This window comes from Nycticebus coucang, chromosome 14 (genome assembly GCF_027406575.1).
Source record: "Nycticebus coucang isolate mNycCou1 chromosome 14, mNycCou1.pri, whole genome shotgun sequence".
Taxonomy (NCBI): Eukaryota; Metazoa; Chordata; class Mammalia; order Primates; family Lorisidae; genus Nycticebus; species Nycticebus coucang.
This window is the reverse complement of record NC_069793.1, coordinates 78,616,278-78,636,849: the sequence shown is the minus strand read 5'-3', so window position 1 is coordinate 78,636,849 and position 20,572 is coordinate 78,616,278. Positions and strand designations below refer to the sequence as shown.

Genomic DNA, 20,572 nt, shown 5'->3' with positions numbered 1-20,572 from the left:
CTTCCCTTTGTAGGTAATGGATTTCTTTCATCTGGCTGCTTTGAAAATTTTCTCCTTCATGTTAACTTTAGTGAAGTTAATTATGATATGCCTGGGGGATGTCTTATTGGGATTGAGTCATCTGGGATTCTGAAACTGTCTGCTATCTGAATTTCAGAATCTCTAGGCATGTCTGGAAAATTCTCTTTCATAATTTCATGGAGAAGGGCCTCTGTTCCTAGCAAGGCCACTTCATCGGTTTCAGGAATTCCAATGAGGCAAATATTAGCCTTCTTTGAATTATCCCAGAGCTCTCTGAAAGAATGATTCATTTTTGCTCTCCATTTCTTTTCCTCTTTGAGAGTTTGGGAGCATTCAAAGGCTTTGTTTTCATTGTCAGAAATCCTTTCTTCTGCTTGTTCCACTCTGTTACTGAGGGATTCTACTATATTTTTCAGATCTTTGAGGGCTGCAAATTCTTGCTTCAGTGTGTGTAAATCTTTGCTTGTTTTGTCTTTAAATTTGTTAAATTCTTGAATCAACTTTTGAATTTCTCCTCAAATTTCTAATTCCAACTTTTGAATTGCTGCTCGTATTTCTAATTACAAATTTTCCTCCACTTTATTAATCTTGTTTGCAATACAAATTCTGAATTCGATTTTTGACATCTCGGCCAGTTGTTTATGAATGGGATCTTCATTTACATCTGCCATATCTTTCCTTGGCGGGGGGAGGTTGCTCTATTCTGGTTATTCATGTTACCAGAGTTTTTCCGCTGATTCCGCCCCATGATTGTTTTACACCCTTTGATTTTTCCCCTGGAACTTTGTCGAGGACCTGTACAATGCTTTGGCCTGAGAAACTGGGGACCTGTTTGTTGTGGTGGGGCTAAGTGGTTCTGTCTTGTTTTCAGCTGGTCTGTGTTCGACCCTAGTGAAACAGTTACTCTGGATTGAAGTCTCAGCTGTGGAGAAATACCAGCAATTAAGTCACCCCGTCCCCCACAGGCAACAATTGGAAAAGGAAAATCAAACCTTCCTTCAACCACATACCCAGGGCACCACTTGAATAGTTCTCAGGCGATTGGCTCAGTTCAAAAGGTCCCAATCAATTGTATCAGTCAGCACCTGTCTCTGGTGGGAGAGTTTAAGAGGTCTCTGGCAACCAGATAACAGGGGTCTGGTGACTAATCTGATCTGGCTTACTCCAGTGCTGCATGGAGTCAGGAGGAGCCACCCAGCAAATAGATCAGTCTGGGAAGGTTGATGCCTCCTTCCCCACCTTGCACCTCTGTCAAACCCAGTCACTGATAACCCTGCAATTGCCTGAACCAGTTACCTGTAGTGAACAGATACTGCAGGGGTTTGCACCTGCCTGAATCACCAGGAAATCTATCATTGCGCTTTGCCTCTATCCAGCAGGAGGAAGTGAACCCTGACAACCTCAGGCGCTTGATGAAGGCTGGGGGGTGTTCACTCAGTTCCAGCCCCGCCCCTGATTGATATTACTGACAGAACAGAACAGAACAACTTTGTGGGAGTTTGTTTCTGTTCCTGCTAGATTCCCCTGCAGAAGAGAAGGTGTTTTGAATTCCCAGAGCCTGCACCTCAGGCCCTGTCTTTGCTCCTGCATGTTTGTATTTGGTTACCTGTCAGTTCTATCCTGCTGCTTTCCTTTGTCTATAGGCTAATGATCCCCTGAGGGCCAGGTGCGTCTTAGGCTTAGAAAAGCAGTCCTCTGGGTCAGCCCCACCCTGGAACTTCTGGTGTCTGCAAGTGCGTTTCTAGTCCCTGTGCTCCACCAAGGTCAGTACCACTTCAGGCAAATCCTTTACTCACAGCGACTGCATTTCCGTCCCAGATCTGTTCCCTGGTGTAGATGCCTGGCCTCCTCTGGTTGCCCAGGGAGACAGGGGGTGTGGCTTCAGAATATCTGGGAGTGAGCAGTATTGTTCCTAAAATATGGCTGCTGTTTTGTGCCTCGGGGCACTGCTGCTCTGGTGTGGTTCCCTCTCAGCCGACTGTAATCTCCTCACTTCCGTGCCACAGAGTCAGCACTGACCAGCTGCAGTTTAGGCACTGTCCACACTCCTCAAGAAATCACCCAAGAATCTGAACTCCTGGGTGACAGGCCTCCAGACCTCAGAGTGAGAGTGGAGGGGAGTGCTGGGAGCTCAGAGTTGCAGGTAGAGACTATGTACAGTTTTATACAGTTTTATGCCTGGCAGGAGAATGCCATGGCACCCTACTAGGGTAGGTAGGTCTAGTTTTTAGAGGGTCTCTCCCGTGGAGTGTAGTGGGAGGACCTTTGAATTCTGCTCATTTGTTTGTGGGGCACTCATGGGGGAGGGGACTTCTGTCCGCTTGGTGATGGATTTTGTACCTTTTGTTTGTATCCTTGTGGTCACAGCTCACCTCAGCAGGGTTGATGTGCATTCTTTAACCTTCTCTCTTGCTGCAGCTCAAATCCACCAGGTTACTTGCTAAATTTCTGTCCTTTAACTCTCCTTCTGGATGGGAGCCTCTGTGGAAAGCTGGCTTCAGTCAGCCATCTTGTCTCCGCCCCCCTCTGGATAGGGGTTTTCAAGGTGAAGAATATTTCAAACACCTCTCCATTGTTGAACACTTTAAGTTTAAGCTGTGCTTTCCTCCCTTGGTTCTTTCTACTGCAGTTCTAGAATTCCATCTGGCTAGCTTCTTTGCATAAGGAGGTGAAAGAACCAGGTGGTGATTATCTGTAATTTTTTAGTCATAGTAACTACACTACAACAAACTGTCTGCTTTGTCCCCAAGGGAAGATGTTTGGTGTGTTTTTTTATTTCTTTTTTTTATTGTTAAGTCATATCTATGTACATTAGTGCAATCAAAGCGTACAATGTGCTGGTTTCATATACAATCTGAAATATTCTCATCAAACAGTTCAACGTAGCCTTCATGGCATTTTCTTAGTTATTGTATGTAGACATTTGTATTCTGCCTTTAGTAAGTTTCGCCTGTACCCATTCTAAGATGCACCGTAGGTTTGGCCCCACCCATTACCCTCCTTCCACCCTAACCTTCCCCCTCCCTTCCCCTTCCTTGTTCCTTTCTTCATAGTCTTGTGCTACAGTTGGGTTACATGTGAAAGCTATAATTTAGCTTCATAGTAGGGCTGAGTACATTGGATACTTTTTCTTCCATTCCTGAGATACTTTGCTAAGAAGAATATGTTCCAACTCCTTCCATGTAAACATAAAAGAGGTAAAGTCTCCATCTTTCTTTAATATTCCATGGTATATGTGTACCACAATTTGCTACTGCATTCGTGGGTCATTGGGCACTTGGGTTTCTTCCATGACTTAGCAGTTATGAATTGGGCTGCAATATACATTCTGGTACAGATGTCTTTTTTATATTGAGATTTTTGGTCTTCTGGGTATAACCCTATTAACAGAATTATAGGATCGAATGGCAGGTCTATTTTTAGGTCTCTAAGTATTCTCCAAACATCCTTCCAGAAGGAACGTATTAGTGTGCATTCCCACCAGCAGTGTAGAAGTGTGCCCTTTTCTCCATATCCACGCCAACATCTCTGGTTTTGGGATTTTGTTATGTGGGCTACTCTTACTGGGGTTAGGTGATATCTCAAACTAGTTTTGATTTGCATTTCTCTGATGAATAAGCATGATAAGCTTTTTTTTTCATGTGTTTGTAGATCGTGCATCTGTCTTCTTTAGAGAAGTTTCTCTTCAAGTCCCTTTCCCACCCTGAGATGGGGTCCTGTGTTCTTTTCTTGCTAATATGTTTGAGTTCTCTGTGGATTCTGGTTATTAGACCTTTATCGGAGGTATAACCTGCAAATATTTTCTCCCATTCTGAGGGCTGTCTGCTTGCTTAACTTACTATGTTCTTGGCTATGCAGAAGCTTTTTAGTTTGATGAGGTCCCAGTAGTGTATTTTTGATACTGCTTCAATTGCCTGGGGAATCCTTCTCATAAAATATTCACCCAGGCCAATTCCTTCAAGAGTTTTCCCTGCACTTTCTTCAAATATCATTATAGTTTCATGTCTTAATTTTAAATCTTTTATCCAGTGAGAGTCTATCTTAGTTAATGGTGAAAGGTGTGGGTCCAGTTTCAATCTTTACAGTTTGCCAGCCAGTTCACCTAGCACCATTTTTAGATAGGGAATCTTTTCCCCACTGAATGTTTTTAATTGGCTTGTCAAAGACCAAATAACGTTAAGTAGCTGGGTTCAACTGTACTCCAGACAAATGGAAAGCAGAAAAAAGCAGGCGTTCATGTGTTTTTATAAAAATATCAGTTATAATCACCATAAGCAACTCCTAATATCACTGCCAGTATCCTTTCTGCAAGTCTGAAGCTACTATCCTGGAATAGCAATATTTACTTGTGTTCACAGGTCTTGACTGTATTTGTTTTAATACACTGCATGTGTGTTAGTAAAGTTAAAGGGTAGTTACATTTTAAAACAGGTTCCATTTGCTCCAAATTTGTATGCTGGGAGAAACTGGCTAATTTTGCATGTGTAGTATCAAAGGAGTCAAACTCTGAACACTTCATGCTATCATTTGTGTTTAAGTGTCACTGAAACTTTAAAAGGGTCATTATTGGAATAATAAAGTAATTAGATATTAGGCGGTGATAAAAGAAATGAGATTGCTGAATACTTCTGTTTTAATTTTTGAGGCTGGGCTGATGGTGAGGAAGCTGTCAGTTACTCATTAATCTTCATTAGTATCATTGATCTTTACCCAAGAAGAACTGTTAGTACTTTCTATACCAATGGAAGATAAATGGTAAAGGAAAAGATCAGACCAGGGGTCCTCAAACTTTTTAAACAGGGGGCCAGTTCACTGTCCCTCAGACCATTGGAGGGCCAAACTATAGTTTAAAAAAAACAACTATAAACAAATTCCTATGCACACTGCACTTATCTTATTTTGACGTAAAAAAGAAAAAAAGAAAAAAAAAACAGGAACAAATACAATATTTAAAATGAGAATAAGTTAAATCAACAAACTTACCAGTATTTCAGTGGGAACTATGGGCCTGCTTTTGGCTAATGAGATGGTCAATGTCTGGTTCCATATTTGTCACTACTAGTCATAACAAGTGATGCAAGTAGGCATCAGTTAGTCTAGATCTGGTTGGAGATTTCAGATGTTTCAGTCTGGAAAAAGTCTGTTCACAGACATAAGTGCTGCCAAAGATGGTTGCCATTTTGAGTGCATGATTCCTGAGATTAGGATATGTCTAAGAGGGGAGAGATGCAGAGAAATTAGGAACGCTGCTTGACTTGAATGCATCTTTCGGAGAGTCACAATTCTGCAGTTCAGCCAGTTCCATTTGGTAAATCGTATCCACATTTTTAATGTCAATAGAAAATGGGTTACGAAAAAGCTGTATGTCCTGTTCATGGAGACAAAGCTCTTTAAATCTAAATTGGAACTCTTTTGCAACTTTTCCAGTGAATCCACACATGTTTTGTTTGGGAATGCAACCAATGGTTTTTCCACTAACAGATTTTGAGTTGTGGGAGATGGTAGAAATTTTCCTCCTTCACTTGTTTGATGAGGAGGCCTAATTTTGCTTCAAATGCTTTCACATGTGGTTGCATATCACAGATGAGCTTCTCCTTTCCTTGAAGTTGCACATTGAAACTGCTGAGTAGCTCTGTTACATCTGTCAGAAATACAAGGTGCCTTTTCCATTCTGCATCATTGAGTTCTATACTTCTTTGTTTTTTGAAAGCAGAAAAGCTGTAATCTGTGGAAGTAAGTCATAGAAATGTTTCAAAACTCTCCCTTGACTCAGCCAATGGACTTCTGTGTGGTACTGAACATCTTCATAGGCAACATTTAGCTCAGACAGAAATTCCTGAAATTGTCTGTGGTTTAGTGCATTAGCTCTAATGAAGTTAACACAAGATATCGCAATTTTCATAACAAAGTCCCATGTCAGTGATTTACTACACAGCACTTGTTGGTGGATGAGGCAGTGTATGACTATTAGATGATAATTATGTTTTTCCATATCTTGGTTAATGTGAGCAATTACTCCTTTCTTAAACCCCACCATGCTAGGAGCACCATTAGTTGTCACACTGGCTAGTTTAGTCCAGTACTGCTCCAAACCATTCACAGTTTGGCAAACCTTTTCATAGATATCCTCTTCAGTAGTTGTTCCTTTGATGCTTTGCAGTGCAGCAAGTCTTCTGTGACTTTGAAATAGTCATTCATACCACGAATAAAAATTAGAAGTTGTGCAGAATCACAAACGTCATTACTTTCGTTGAGTGCCAAGGAAAAATAGGAAAGTTTTCTTGCAGAGTTTTGCAAATGCTGATGCAAATTGTCTCCCATTTCTTCAATCCTTCATGTAATTGTAGGTCCTGAAAGACTCACTATAGTAAATAAATCGGCCTTCGCTGGACACATCTCTTTGGCAACAGAAAGAAGGCATTCTTTAACAAATTCTCGCTCCACAAATGGTCTGCCAGTGCACGTTATTAGCTTGGCAACTTGAAAACTTGCTTGCAGTGATGAAATGTTTAGCTGCTTCAGCTTCACAAAAGTATTTTTCTGAGCTGTCAATGTATTTTTCAGTTTTAATATTTTATCTTTTCTCACTTCTCTGACCAAACAATCATATTTATCTTTATGTTGAGTTTGATAGTATTGATGCAAACTGTATTCTTTGAACACAGACACTATATTCTGGCATATCAAACACACAACTCTTTCCTTGTAGTGCATGAAACTGTTCTTTGAATATCCTAAACTCTGACTCAATTTTTCTCTTTCTTGAGCTCATTGTTTCCTAGGGATTCCAAATTGCTATTAGTAAAATACCAATATATGTATATATACAGTACTACAAAAACAATATCCCAGCAATAACTTTGCCCACACAGAGACATATAGACTGTACTGCCCATCAATGCAGTCTGATCAGTGTCCATCAATGCAGCCTTGCTAGTCCACATCATTTCAGCCTTACCAGTGCCCATATTGGTGGAAGTCCAATTTTACCTCAGGCTCACACTGCTGCAGTGTGGGAACTGGCATGATTACAGAGCCAGTTCCTCCACCACCTTTCCAGTGTGAACCACACTGTGATCTGTGAACTCGCACCAAAATCTGATTGCATGGGTGAGAAGACCCATGTGACCAGATTCCACTGCAGGAAAAAAGAAAGCACGTATGCCTTTTTCTTCCTAATCTAATGCATGTGGCTGAACTTGCGCTGCTCAGAGATCACAACAGTGTGAACTGGGGCTTACACAGCACACAACATACAACATCATACACAACTGAATAGCAATCAGAATATAAATGCACTTACTGCCAATTAAATTGCATTTCCTACTCCTCAGCTGTCTGCACATCCGGATTAAGTTCCCACAGGGCCCTAGGCAGATTGCCAGTTTGGGGCCCCCATGCCATAATACTGAGCACTGGCAATTTGCATTAACACTGACCACTGACCATTTGCAATAACACTGACTGCTGACAATTTGCATTAACACTGAGGACTTACAATTATCATTACCACTGAGCACTGACTATTTGCATTACCTCTGAGCACTGACCATTTGAATTACCTCTGAGAATTGACAATTTGCATTAGCACTGAGTGCTGACTATTTGCGTTATCACTGTGATGCAACCCCCCCCAGAAAACACCCCCAACCAACTAACCAACTTTAAAAAAAAGGCTCCCCTAACTTCAAGAAAAGGCACTCCCTATCTGCAAAAAAAAAAAGAGACCTCCTAACTTCAGAAAAAAAAGGCCCTAGTAACTGCAAAATTTAAAAAAAAAAATAGACCTCCTAACTTCAAAAAAAAAAAATCCTAACTTGTTCTTATCTTAGTCCTCAGACAACAGCAGGTTCTGTACAGGCAAGCTCATGACTCAGGACTGAGAGGAGGAGTGGAAAGACAGAGAGAAGGACGGGAGTTGGAGAGTGCAGCGCACATTCCACACATGCGCACTGTGGCTGGGATGAGTTGGCTGCTGAGCAGCACAGGCAGAGGCAGCAAAAACACTCAGCGGGCCAGATAAATGTCCTCAGCAGGCCACATGTGGCCCGTGGGCTGTAGTTTGAGGACTCCTGGATTAGACAGTTTGAACAAAAGAAATACAATTAGCAAATAAGTGTATAGAAAAAAAAAGGTCCTTCTCACTAATAAACCAAGAAATGCTCATTAAAAATCTGAAGTATCTGGGTGGTGCATGTGGCTCAAAGGAGTAGGGTGCCAGCCCCATATGCAGAGAGGTGGCAGGTTCAAACCCAGCCCTGGCCAAAAACTGAAAAAAAAAAAAAAAAATCTGAAATATCATTCTGCATCTATCAAAATAATAGTTTTTTAAAAAAATTATGTTAATGCTTGTAAGACTGTGGTGAAACTGTTAGAGATATACATTTTTAGAGGCAATTAAAAGGTACAAAGCTTTCAAAAAGTCACACGTAACATGAATCAAGAATCTAATAAATGTTTCCATTTGGGGGAATGCATCAGAAGGAAATTGTAGAATAAAAAAAGGTGATATTAACATAACATTTTCTTTGCAGCACTGTTAATAGTATAAAATAGTAGAAATAACCCATATATTCAAATATCAAAGGATAAATAAGTTACATATTCATAGGAAGTAACAATAATTATGAAAAGCCTATTGGAAATTTTTATCTTAGGATATTAAGAAATACACAGGAAGCAAAATTATAGATGCTCAGCATATATATAAAATTCAGCATATATATAAACTATGTGAAACACATGTGAACATACGATCAGTAGGACAGAATGGAAAGTGCATGAATTTAGCAACAAGACAGGTTTTAGTTTGAATTCTGGCTCCACATTTGCAAGCTGTTGATTTTTGACAAGTTATTTAAGTTATATATATATATTTTCTTACATATAAAATGGGGTTATTTCTATTCACCTACTAGGACTGCTATGAAATTAAATTAGACAACACTGTAAAGTCTTAGAGAAGGTAAAGAAATTACGGATTTGATTTATTACTTTCTCTTTTTTCCACTAATTTTATAATTTTTTTATAAGAGGATATATATTTTAATTTTTATATTTATCACCAAAGTGATATTCTATGCAGAAATATATACCTTGTAGCATTCACTATATGGCTAACTGAAGTAATCTAAGGAATTATTTTTATTTAGTACCAAACATCTCAAAATATGCACTCTGCTAAATCGTATTAGTTTGTTTATCTAACAAATACTTACATAGTTTTTACCATGTGACAGCCAAATCACTGTATTCATGGAATCCTTTCAACAACCTTGTGAATAAAGTATAGTCTCTAATCTTACAGATGAGAAACCAACATACAGAGAGGTTTAAGTCACTTACGTAAGGCCCTGAGATACACGTGGTGGAGCCAGGAACTGGACACCTAAGGCAGCCTGGCTACATGGTCCAAGTCCTGAATTCCAGGGTATTTTTCAACTAGTCAAATATAATATATTCATTGAATATTTGTGGTGTTTGGCACTGTGAGAGATACCAGGGAACACAGGACAAAATCTGTAACTTGAAAATGATCATTCTCTAGGCATTAGCTATAGTCTAGAAATGTTGCTTTCTCAACCTTAGACAAATGTCATCCACGTCACATCCAAAAATGCTACTCACAGGAAAACATCCCTTCTCACCCATAATGACCATGGCTCTGAATAAAAGTCTTTGCAGTCTACAGCTTGGCTCTCTGGGGCAATGTCAGTGTTTTCAAAACGCATGCTAAGAAATCCCAGGCTTTGCAAAGGTGCCTAATATTCTGCAAACATTTTACTCAGGTTTCTCTTTACACATATCTATAGGTATGCATACATTCATATGCTACATGTATATGTAACTAATATTTCAACTAAATATTTAATTGATGCTACAACCTAAAAATACACATTTAAATATGTTTTTTCTGTTGAATTATATTGTACTTCTCTCGATGAAAATTTTTCCTGCCATCTCTTTCAAATTGAAAAATATTCCAAGACTGCATAGCAAATTCTTACAAATCTAAAAAATTGTTTTAACATGATGGCTAAGAATAATGCATTTAGAATCAGACAGTCTAAATGCCATGTTTTAACACAGGTATTTACCCTATGACTTTGAGCAAGTTACTAACCCTTTCTTGACCTCAATTTCTTCATTTGTTAAATAGGACGTACCTCACAGAATTTTGAGACAAAAAAGGCATAAACATATAGAACACTTAGAAAAGTGGCTCAGCCAATAAATGTTAGATATTATAATTTTTATTTGACCTACTTATCTACAAAACCCGTCTTTTTCTGTACTTATCTATAAAATCTTGTTTTCTTAAAATGAAAACAAAATATGGAATTGCATTAAATTATAAGATTGATATGCAACTGGAAGTCCCATTTTTCAAGTTTTTGTGTTCATCAAATAGGTGAATTGTTATTGATTAATTTTACAAATAAATATTATAAATTTGAATTTATAAATAAATTTGCATTAATTAAATACTACTTCTCTGATTTTTGGAATAGGCCCCATACAAAATTTTGTTAGAAAAATAATCTGCAGCTTAGAAAATATAATACATTGCATCATAAAGAAATTTATTTTTTTAAACTCTATTGTTACCTCATTACAGGGAGAAAATATTACCTTTCCCAAATATGTTTGTTTCTTTTCATGTTTACTTATCATTTAAAGCTTACTTTTGAATACTACATATTGAAATTAATTTACAAGAAAATATTAATCCCTTTTCTGATAGAGTGCTTACCACCAAAGAGTTAATCTCTGCTGTTTCTTTAAAGATAAGTTATCTTTTTGACAATAAGACTGATTAAATTATTCAAAAACATTTTAAATAAATGACCTGTGTTTGTTTTCTCTGTTTCTTCTCGCAGTCATTCTCAACATAGCACGGCAACCCGTCAGCCTTCAGTGACTCTCCAACGGGCCATCTCCCTGGAAGGGTAAGATATGCAACCTCCTCTTAACATAAACTGTGCAACCTGTGAACATAAAGAAAGTCCTCACTCCTCCATCCTTTCCTTTCCCCCCTCCCTCCTTTCCTTCCTTTCTTTATTTCTCTTTGTTTCACTCCCTTTTTCTCTCTTTCTGTCTTTCTTTTCTTTGTCTCTCTCACACACACAGACACATACCTCACACTCTTTTTTTTCTTGCCAAGCACTGTGCTGGGTGCTAGCTTTTTTCCTTTTAATACTTAGTTTTATTTATCGTAATTCTTTTGTATTTACTATATTAGCTACAGCATTTAAGGCTCTAAATTTGTGCCTGTAGCTTTGGCCTCAAACCATAGTACTAGATTTAATAAGTTGAATAAGATCTCTTTTTTCTCTTCAGAGGGTTCATTGTCTAGGGTGAGTATGTATAAGGGATTACTGGACGATCAAGGAGGGGTACCACCTGACTGAAAATGGGCATCAAAAGGGAAGAGGGGAAGCAGGTCAGGGTAGTTTCTGAACAAGATGTAACTCTAGAGCTGAGAACCAAAGAGTACATGGTTATTTGCCCAGTGCTACAGATGCATGGATATTACCTCAAGGGAAGAGAAAAGACATTAACGTTTACTGAGTGCTTATTAGGCTCCAGTCTATATCAGTCAATCAATCTATCCATCCATCTATCTATCTATTCCTTTCATAGATAGATTGATAGATTGTATATTTTTTATATAACCTATCTATCCATTTATATAGCTTATCTGATTTTATTTCTAAAATAGACCTAGCAGATAGGGGTCTTTTTTTTTTTTTTTGCAGTTTTGGCTAAGGCTGGGTTTGAACCCACCACCACCTCCGGCATATGGGGCTGGAGCTGTACTCCTTTGAACCACAGGTGCCACCCGGAGATAGGGGTCTTTTTTTCCTAAACCTTGATTCTCAGGTTAAGTAAAGTAATTTTCCCAAGGACATTTACATAGAAAGTAGCGCTGCCTGGATTTGAAATCAAATCTGTCTCCACTGTATAGCTCTGTCCTCTGTAACATAATATGAAAAGACTATTGAGCCAAGCTGGAGAGCATTGGTAACATTCTTTATAAACCACCTTCAGGCTATGTTAGACATAGTGAGGATTCTCTAGTAAAAACAAAAAAAGATAAAGAACTAGAATTGACTCTACCTTAGAAATTATTAAATAGAACCAATAACATACTGTCTGGGGTGGTTCTAGAGACACATTGCCTACTATGTGGCTGAAGTATTGTTTGCAATGGAGATGAGGGTGCGGGGACTAATCTCACCTCTTCTGTCCATCTCAACTCTTTCCTTTTGAAGACCTCTCTTGGAAGGGCACAGGGTCATCATCATTTTACATTTATTCTCTAACACAAAGAAGACTTCCTCCAGCTATGATAATGGCATTGTCTATGGCCATACCACCCTGAACGCACCTGGTCTCGTCTGATAATTAATGGCATTTCCTTCTAAGACTATTTCCAAACTTTTTCTTTCTTATTATTAACAAAAGCTTATTAGCAGTTTGATAATAGGCATTTTCTTTGATTTTTCACTTGAGTTAAATGAACTTTACGATAGACATAATCACCAATTCTAGTTATCTGCTGAAATGAAGCCAAAAAACATAAAGACTTTATCCTGACTACAAAATGCAACAGCGGCGCCTTTACTGAAAAACAACACACTGTACAGCCAACTTCATAGTGCTCCATTGTTCTAATACAAAGTAGTTTGCCTTATGTCTAGCAAATAATGCAGCATAACAAACATTCTTTTCCATGCAAGAGTGGAAGAAAACTGACTCTTGAATCAAAGAATTAGGTTTGAATCCCACCTCTGCCTTCTGCTGTTATGGATCTTAAAAAAAGACCCTTCATCTCTGTGAGCACGGATTTCCTCAACACCCAGAGGGACGAATAGTACAGAATGTACCGATTTTTTGTAAAAGTAGCAGGTACATGTTATACCCTCCATAAGTACTGGTTAAATATGCATTTAGTCCAAATGTTCTGAAAAATAAACCAAACTTTTTTTTCTAGCCTAGATTAATTTGAAGACCTACTTTGAACACTTGCTCTTAAATAAACATATTTATTTGTTTGTTTATTGTGTATTTAAAAAGCATATTTATTTACTTATTTATTTGTTTATTTATTATGTAAAACATTTCTGGATATAAAATAAAACATTTGAGGTAGAAATAACTTTACATTGCTGGCATATTTAAATAGGAAGTCTCAGTGATTGTCTATAAAGTCCAGACTCTGCACGTCATACTCTATGTGCCCAGCTGGCTGTCAGACTGAGAGATAATGTAGCATATAATCATCGTTACTGAACAAGTAGTGGAAAAGTGATTTTTCCTCTTACATAGGCCGGTGAGTCTTTAGCGGGTTTCCCATTAAGATGTTATACTGCTGAGTGTAGGCAATCAACTGAAATTGGAAATTCTATTATTTCAAAACTCTGCTTCCTAATGCTTCTGTGAAAAGCAACTACAGAGTATATTTTTTAAATTAATGTAGTTTAAAAGGCCATATGTTTATATAATTTTCATCTAAGCTGCTATGTACTTGACATAAAATAAGTGAAGATATTTCAGATTTCCAGTTAATTTGATCCATGGAGACAACAGAACTGTCTAATTGGGCCCCCCACCACAGAGTCACTGTTGTTTTTAAATTGATATCTGAATCATCTGTAACTATGCTAGGCAAAATGAGACACCGTGGCATCCTCATTAACAGTGCAAGCTCTATGCTTCAGGTTCAAGTTGACAGACACAGCACACACCTCAATCTCCTCTTCCTCCTGAGACCCTATTAAAAGGAAGCTAATGGAATAATAACAATAATAAAGGACAGTTCCATAGTGATAAGGAAAATGGAAGAGAGTATCAAAGGTCAAAATTTTTCATCACATTTCAGGTCAACAGAAAGCTGATAGAAGGGTATTGATTGATGAAGCAGAACAAAGCAGCCTGAAATCCCTGTCAGACTCGGGACACACTTTCACGTATTTGGTATGGATGGGAGGTATCTCCTGGCTTTATGTTTCCAGGGAAGCCACCCACAAAAGGCTCTACCACAGTGTAGTAGCACCCTGAGCAGGGGCTGCCTACAGCTCAGAAGACCGCAGGTCTGCCCAGCAGAACCCAGAAAACACAGGGAATTCAGAGTGGTGACAATGGGTAGGACTGAGAGTGGAGTCTGAGAATAGGAATGAAGATGCCCACTACTTAACATATAGACTCCTGCACCCCAAACAGCTCCCAGGCGAGTAATTACCAGCAGTCAAAAAGGAAGGTTCTTTTCTGAAGAAATAGAATGCTCCTTCTGTTGAACCTAGATGAGTTCTTTTGAGAGTTGACCCCACAGAAAAGCCCTTCACAATGTGCCAGTGGGGCAACTTTTTCTGGGTTGCTCACATAATTGGATGCCTGCCAGTTAAAAAGCCTTATCCTCTGACAGCCTTTCTACCACTTTGTTCTTAAATTAAACTGACAGCCACAGGTTACCAAATTTATTTTTTAAACTGAAAAATGGCAGAGACGAGGTTAATAATACACACATACAGAGAGAGAGAGAAATAGCTTCAAGCAAACAGGCAATTCTGGGAACAAAATAAAATCTGAAAAACATACTCAGCATAAGCATATTGTTTTAGCAATATGGAGGCAACTATTAGAATTAAAACTGAAATGGTTAAAAGGGATTGCCTCTGGGATGACAGATATGATTCTCAGGGGAAAGGGCACAAGTTGAATTTTGAGGAATATAGTTGGAGTAAGTCAGAGATTAAAAAGAAAAGGAAAGAAAAGAAAATCATGTGCAGAAACCTAGATGCACTTTGCTAACACCTCTAGAACCAAGAAGTATCTCCAGCTACTCAAAAAGCTTTATTTTATCCAGTAGAAGGAGCTTTATTGTATGCTATCTCACAAGATCATTTCAGCAACGTATTTAGAGGTAGAATTTTCTAGTGACTAGTGTTTTTACATCCTTAAAACACCCGCCTTGGAAGGTGTTGACCATCCTTTGAAAGTAGCACTTAATAGAAAATAGGATGGCCTTCTCCAAGAAAGAAGGAATTCTTTATGGAATAAATGGTTGGTCTAATTGACCTCAACCAAAAATCTCTCCTAAATCACGAAGTCTATGAGAAAAAAGTGGTCTTGCTTATAAATGGATACATCTAATGGAACCATCCATTCAGGTTCACTGGTCTGTGATATCAGTCATATTTTCTTACCAGGACAGGCCTAACTCCATAGAGAAAGCCATATACCTCTGCCTGGTATGAGAAAGACCCTCTCCATACTCTAAGACCATTTTAAGCTCATGATGCAATGACATCATTGGTGTCCCATGTTGGGCCTGAGCAGGCAGGTAACAAGACCTTTGATGGAATTATTCCCTCTCTTGTTCTCTACTTGATCACTTTTGCTTAAATAAGAGATGCTTATTTACAGCTAACATGTTTCAAATTTCCTAGGATAACACTGACTTAAAAGACTCAATCTTCTTAGGCTAAATGCCCAGATATTTGTTTCAAAATATATGGTCACCGTAGGGAGTGACTTGAGAACCATCAATGAATCAGGACCTATAACCAAGGTCTGCCACTTCATACTGTGTGATTTTGAGCAGGTGTTGGTTACTTCATATACAGAGTATCAGGTTGAGTTAACTAAACAATGTCTCAGATGCCTTTCAACTCTAACATTTTGGATATAAAAGATTAGCTTATGGAATTCAAGGATAATGACTAGATATGAAGCCTGAAATTTTAAGGAACCATGGAGCTCTAAGTAGCTGACTTTTGGAGTGCAGTTGGCGTGAGTTACTGCTAAGCACACATTCAGTGACCTCTCTATCCCTCAGGATTCATAATCAGCATGAGCGTTCAATTTCCTTCAACATATCTGCACCTTAACCCTCAGAAGCAGTGCTAAGTAGTGTCTGAGGAAGCCTATTCTAGTGACTAGTGTTTTTACATCAGTAAAACAACTGCCTTGGAATGTGTTGACCATCCTTTGTAAGTAGCGCTTAATAGGAAATCGGATGGCCTTATATCAATACACTAAATTACTTTTTCAAATTGGAACAGTGGCCTCATTTAGGTTGTTACTTGCTGGGATCACTGGCCAAAAACCTGAGTATGCGTTTACCACAGAAATTTAAGTGATTCTACCAAAACAGAGAGGCAAGTTGGATTAAGTGCAAGCTATTTTTTTCTCTCTTCAGAATGTATTAAAAGAATATGTATAGTTGTCATTTTCTTCTTTATTTTGCTGTCCTTCCAGCCATAGGGTTCACTTATGGAAAATATAAGAAAATGGAGGATTTTTAAAAATATTTAAAAGAAATCAAACTCTCCTCTCCCCACCCAAAAAACATTTATTTTTGTGACTTATACCACATATTCTTCTACAGACAGACCAACCTATTGGGTTAGAAAGCTTTGGGTGAGAGTCCCAACTTTACTCTTGCTGCCAGATCTCCTGCTAATGGATCCTATTTGCCAAGAAGGACTCAGGGAGTTTACAGATAGACCTTCAGAGTGTAAAAATCAGGAGACTGGGGCGCCGTCTGTGGCTCAGTGGGTAGGCATTGGCCCTATATACTGAGGGTGGCAGGTTCAAACCCAGCCCAGACCAAACTGCAAAAACAACAAAAAATAGCCGGGCGTTGTGGCAGGCATCTGTAGTCCCAGCTACTCGGGAGTCTGAGGCAAGAGAATCAGTTGGAGTTTAATGTGAGCTGTGTGATGCCATGGCACTCTACTGAGAGCAATAAGGTGAGACTCTGTCTCTACAAAAAAAAAAAAAAAAAAAAATCAGGAGATTGATTAGGAATCAATCAGAGCAGCAGATAAACCCATCTCTATTTCCCCAGTTTAATTTCATGTGCTTCCTATTCATTTCTCCACATGCGCCTGGAATTCCAGCTCTGCCTCTAGTTGACCTGTCAGCTTGTTTTCTTCAGCCCCATTTCTATTTTACCTACGACTTTTTTTTTCCATTTTCTTACTCTATAAGACATCCTTTCCTAAGTTTTGCAATCATTCTTCCCTACATGTGTATAGCTGTGGCAAATTTTAAGGATTCCCCAAGATTTATCAGTATTGAAAAAATGCTTAGGCCATAAGAAGCTAAGCAATATTCAAGGCAGTGGTTCTCAACCTGTGGGTCACGACCCCTTTTTAACAATGAAAATACATTGAGGCATTGGGAAGGTTAAGAACCACTGAATTTTAAGGTCTATCGATACATGGGTTCTAATTCTCTCATGGGCCTGGATTTCTATTGCCATCTGCTGTTGAAATAAAAGTGTAAAAATAAAAAAAATCTCTGGATTCTTACATAGAACAAATAGAAGTTTCCAAATTTGGAATTACAAACACTATTAAAATTGCAAAAAGCATTTTGGGAGATGATATAGAGAATATGGGTTTTTTTTTCCAGATTAAAAACTTTTATAAATATTAACGACTATCACAGTTATTATTTCATAAAAGAAATCCTCTTAAATGAAGAAATAAAGAAAGACATAAAATACAGAACACAAAGTATTTCATGATAAAGCAGGCAATTCAGATATATAGATTCTAAAATCCAAAAGGCATATTTTTCTATATTTAAATGCTAAAAACATGACACTAAATATTACCCATTTTATTTTAATTTAATGGTCACTGATATGTGTTGTAAGTGCTTTCTGTGGCTCTCATTTGGCTCTGATAACAATTACATGCATATTATCCAACTTTATGGATTAAGAAACTAAAGCTTACAGAAACTAAGTGTGAGATTTAAGATCACATAACTAATAACTGACAAAACTGAAAGTTGAGCCCACATTTCTAAGTCATTTCCCCCTCTTGCCTCCCCAGACTTGCATGTGTTTTGTTATTATCAGCTGGCTAATCTGGAGGCCTAGCTAAAGTGGAGCTCAGTGTGATTCTAAGGTTTTAGAGGTTTTCGTTATGATAGTCATTACCAAAAATCCAATTTCAAATAAGAATGATGATAAAAGGGAATGGATGCCTAATGTGATTTCACTCACCTTGAAATGCACCGAGGAATATCCAGCAGGATTTAGGAAGGAACCCAGAAATGGTAGGTCAGGAGTCTGGTTATGAGAACTGCTAGGCTGTCCTGTTCAGTGGCCTCAAGCACTCAAGGCTGCTCAATGTCAACAGAGTTGATCTTGGAAGATTGCCACAGAAATCACTCGGGGATTTGGTTTAGGGCTCTTTGTTAAATAGTCCTTCTTTATTTGTTAAATAGTCCTTATTTTCAGTGCATAATTCAATGCCAACACGATTACTTATTATTGCCTTGTAAATCGTCCTTGGAAATCTTGTTATTTTTTAATAAATTGGCTTAGTAATGGCCTCAAAGTAAATTGTAAATAAATGTCCTCATTATTATACAGGGTAGCCATAAAGTTCATATGCCAATTTTAAAATAATTGTCTATTTTAAATTGCACGTGAACTTTATGGGTACCCTGTATAATTAAACATACCCAAAATAATGTGCTACATAATATCTAGCTAAAAGCTTGTTCTTCTTAATCAATACTCATATTTATCAGTGGTAATAATAATATGAATTCCCATGACATTGATTGACATGACATTAAAGAAAGAGTTAATATGCTGTATGAACCCAGGAAGAATAAAAAAATAGCCAGTCATGAGTTAGGCTAGAAAAATGAATACAAGAACCACTGTTCCACCACAGGAATTAGTTGCTCGAACTGTTGAAAGGATTTATCAATCACATACTTTCTAATTATAGCCCTAGCACCAACCTCCTCTTTACATTTGTACTATTACCCCTCTTTGAATATTTTCCTTTTAATAATATCTTTCTAGTATTAAGGCTACCATAGCTGACTTGAGTCTGTTTTTGATGCTGCCAATTAATAAATTCAATTGGGAATATAAAAGTAAGCAAAGCAGACTCTGACTGCCTTCAATCTGGCAGGGAGAAGGAAAGATTAATAGAATAATCACACAAAGTACTAAATATACATAAGCCTAGTACCTTCAGGCTGAGCAGCAAGACAAGTATAACAGCAAGTACAAATATAAATCTGCCACGTTCCGTGAAAAGGCAACCTATAATGGCCTGAGTGCCTGTAATAGGGGATGTAACCTTGTGGGGGAAGTCAGGGAGATCTAGGAAGGCCCTTTGAGAGCCTTCATCTGAATGAAGATGAAGTAATGAAGATGAAGATGAAGATGAAGATGAAGTAGGCGTTAACTAGGCAGAGAAAGGGTCATCATCAGTGGTTGCACAGGCAATGATTACAAATCTGTCTGAGTGTACTACTGAGCAGACCACAGATGAGAACAGCATGAATTCGGTAGTGCTTGCCATTTAGAAATGTATAATAAAGGAGGCTGACTCACAGCTGACTCGCTGTCTCCTCTGGAGAGGCCATCTGATAGAATCTTCTAGTAGCTTATCATCCCTGCATAGGTAGGATTTTCTGAATCCCATCTCTTTATTGATTCTGATCTTTCTTCTAGTTTCTGCTTGGTGTGTTTGCTTTGTCTGTCTGTATCACAGCACAGAGATCCTCCGTGGCCACTGCTGCTTCCTCCCCTTCTCCTTCTCTGCCAGCTCCTTCCTCAGCTTATTTTCTGTGCTGTTTCCCTCTCCCCTCCTTCTCTCCATAAACTTCCTCTTTGTTCTCCTTTTCTTCTACTCCTTATCTTCCATTTATTTCCTTATTTTTCTCTTTTATTCTCTCCTTTCTTGCTGTTCAACCTAAAGGTAGGAGGCTTATGTATATATAGTACTTTATAAGTTTCTCATGGATGTGATTCAAACTTGATCCTGTCTTACTTGGTCACCTTTGAATCGTTTATCTTGTCTACAGATGAGACAAGGGGTCAGTGGTCTCCCCAAGGTCATGTATCTGGGAAAGGGAGGAGTCTTGGCTGCAGCCTAGACGCCTAACTCCTGGTCCCATACTCTCACCACTAGACCATCCTGCCTGAACAGAGATGTCACAGCCATCCCAACCTTGCTTGTTAGTCTGACTTGTAGAAATCTTTCACCATTTTATTTTTATCATTCATAAAAATGAGTCTAGACAAAAGTTATTGTCAGAGGGGTTTTCTGGATATTTATCCATCATCTGAATAAAATTAAACTCAGTCTAATCTGATGAATATTTGCTGCTGGGCATTACATTTTACCCTGGAACTAACTGCTTATAAAGAATGATTTTCATTATATTTTTACCTTGTCTGGCTGTGACATGGGAGGAGGCATGGCCAACACAACCAGGAACAAAGAGGATTGCTTTGGGTATCATTTGTCAACCTTCATTAGATTATAGATCATGAGACATCTGTCTTTATATATCCAAACTAAATCTTGTATTTTTCTCTGCATATATTACAATCCCTTAGAGCCTCGCAAATTCCATTAGGATTTCTGTTTACTTCCTTCTCCTGGTCAATTATAAGAGAGTTTAAAGAAAGAGCACATCCGTATCTTATGCCACAGACCACAGGCCCCTCCATGGCCAGAAAAGCAGCCAGTAATCTTTAGCCTTTATTTAATCTCTC

At 38.3% G+C, this 20,572-nt stretch overlaps 1 protein-coding gene across 20 annotated transcripts in view; it reads left to right on the top strand.

Annotated features, from left to right (window-relative positions):
• DLG2 (discs large MAGUK scaffold protein 2) overlaps positions 1–20,572 on the top strand; it is a 2,435,891-nt gene that overhangs the window by 1,901,382 nt on the left and 513,937 nt on the right. For all 20 annotated transcript variants that reach the window (XM_053560224.1, XM_053560234.1, XM_053560232.1 and 17 more), the window contains one exon: positions 10,902–10,970. In XM_053560224.1, coding sequence (XP_053416199.1) covers positions 10,902–10,970 — 69 coding nt within the window. The remainder of the gene's footprint in view (positions 1–10,901; positions 10,971–20,572) is intronic.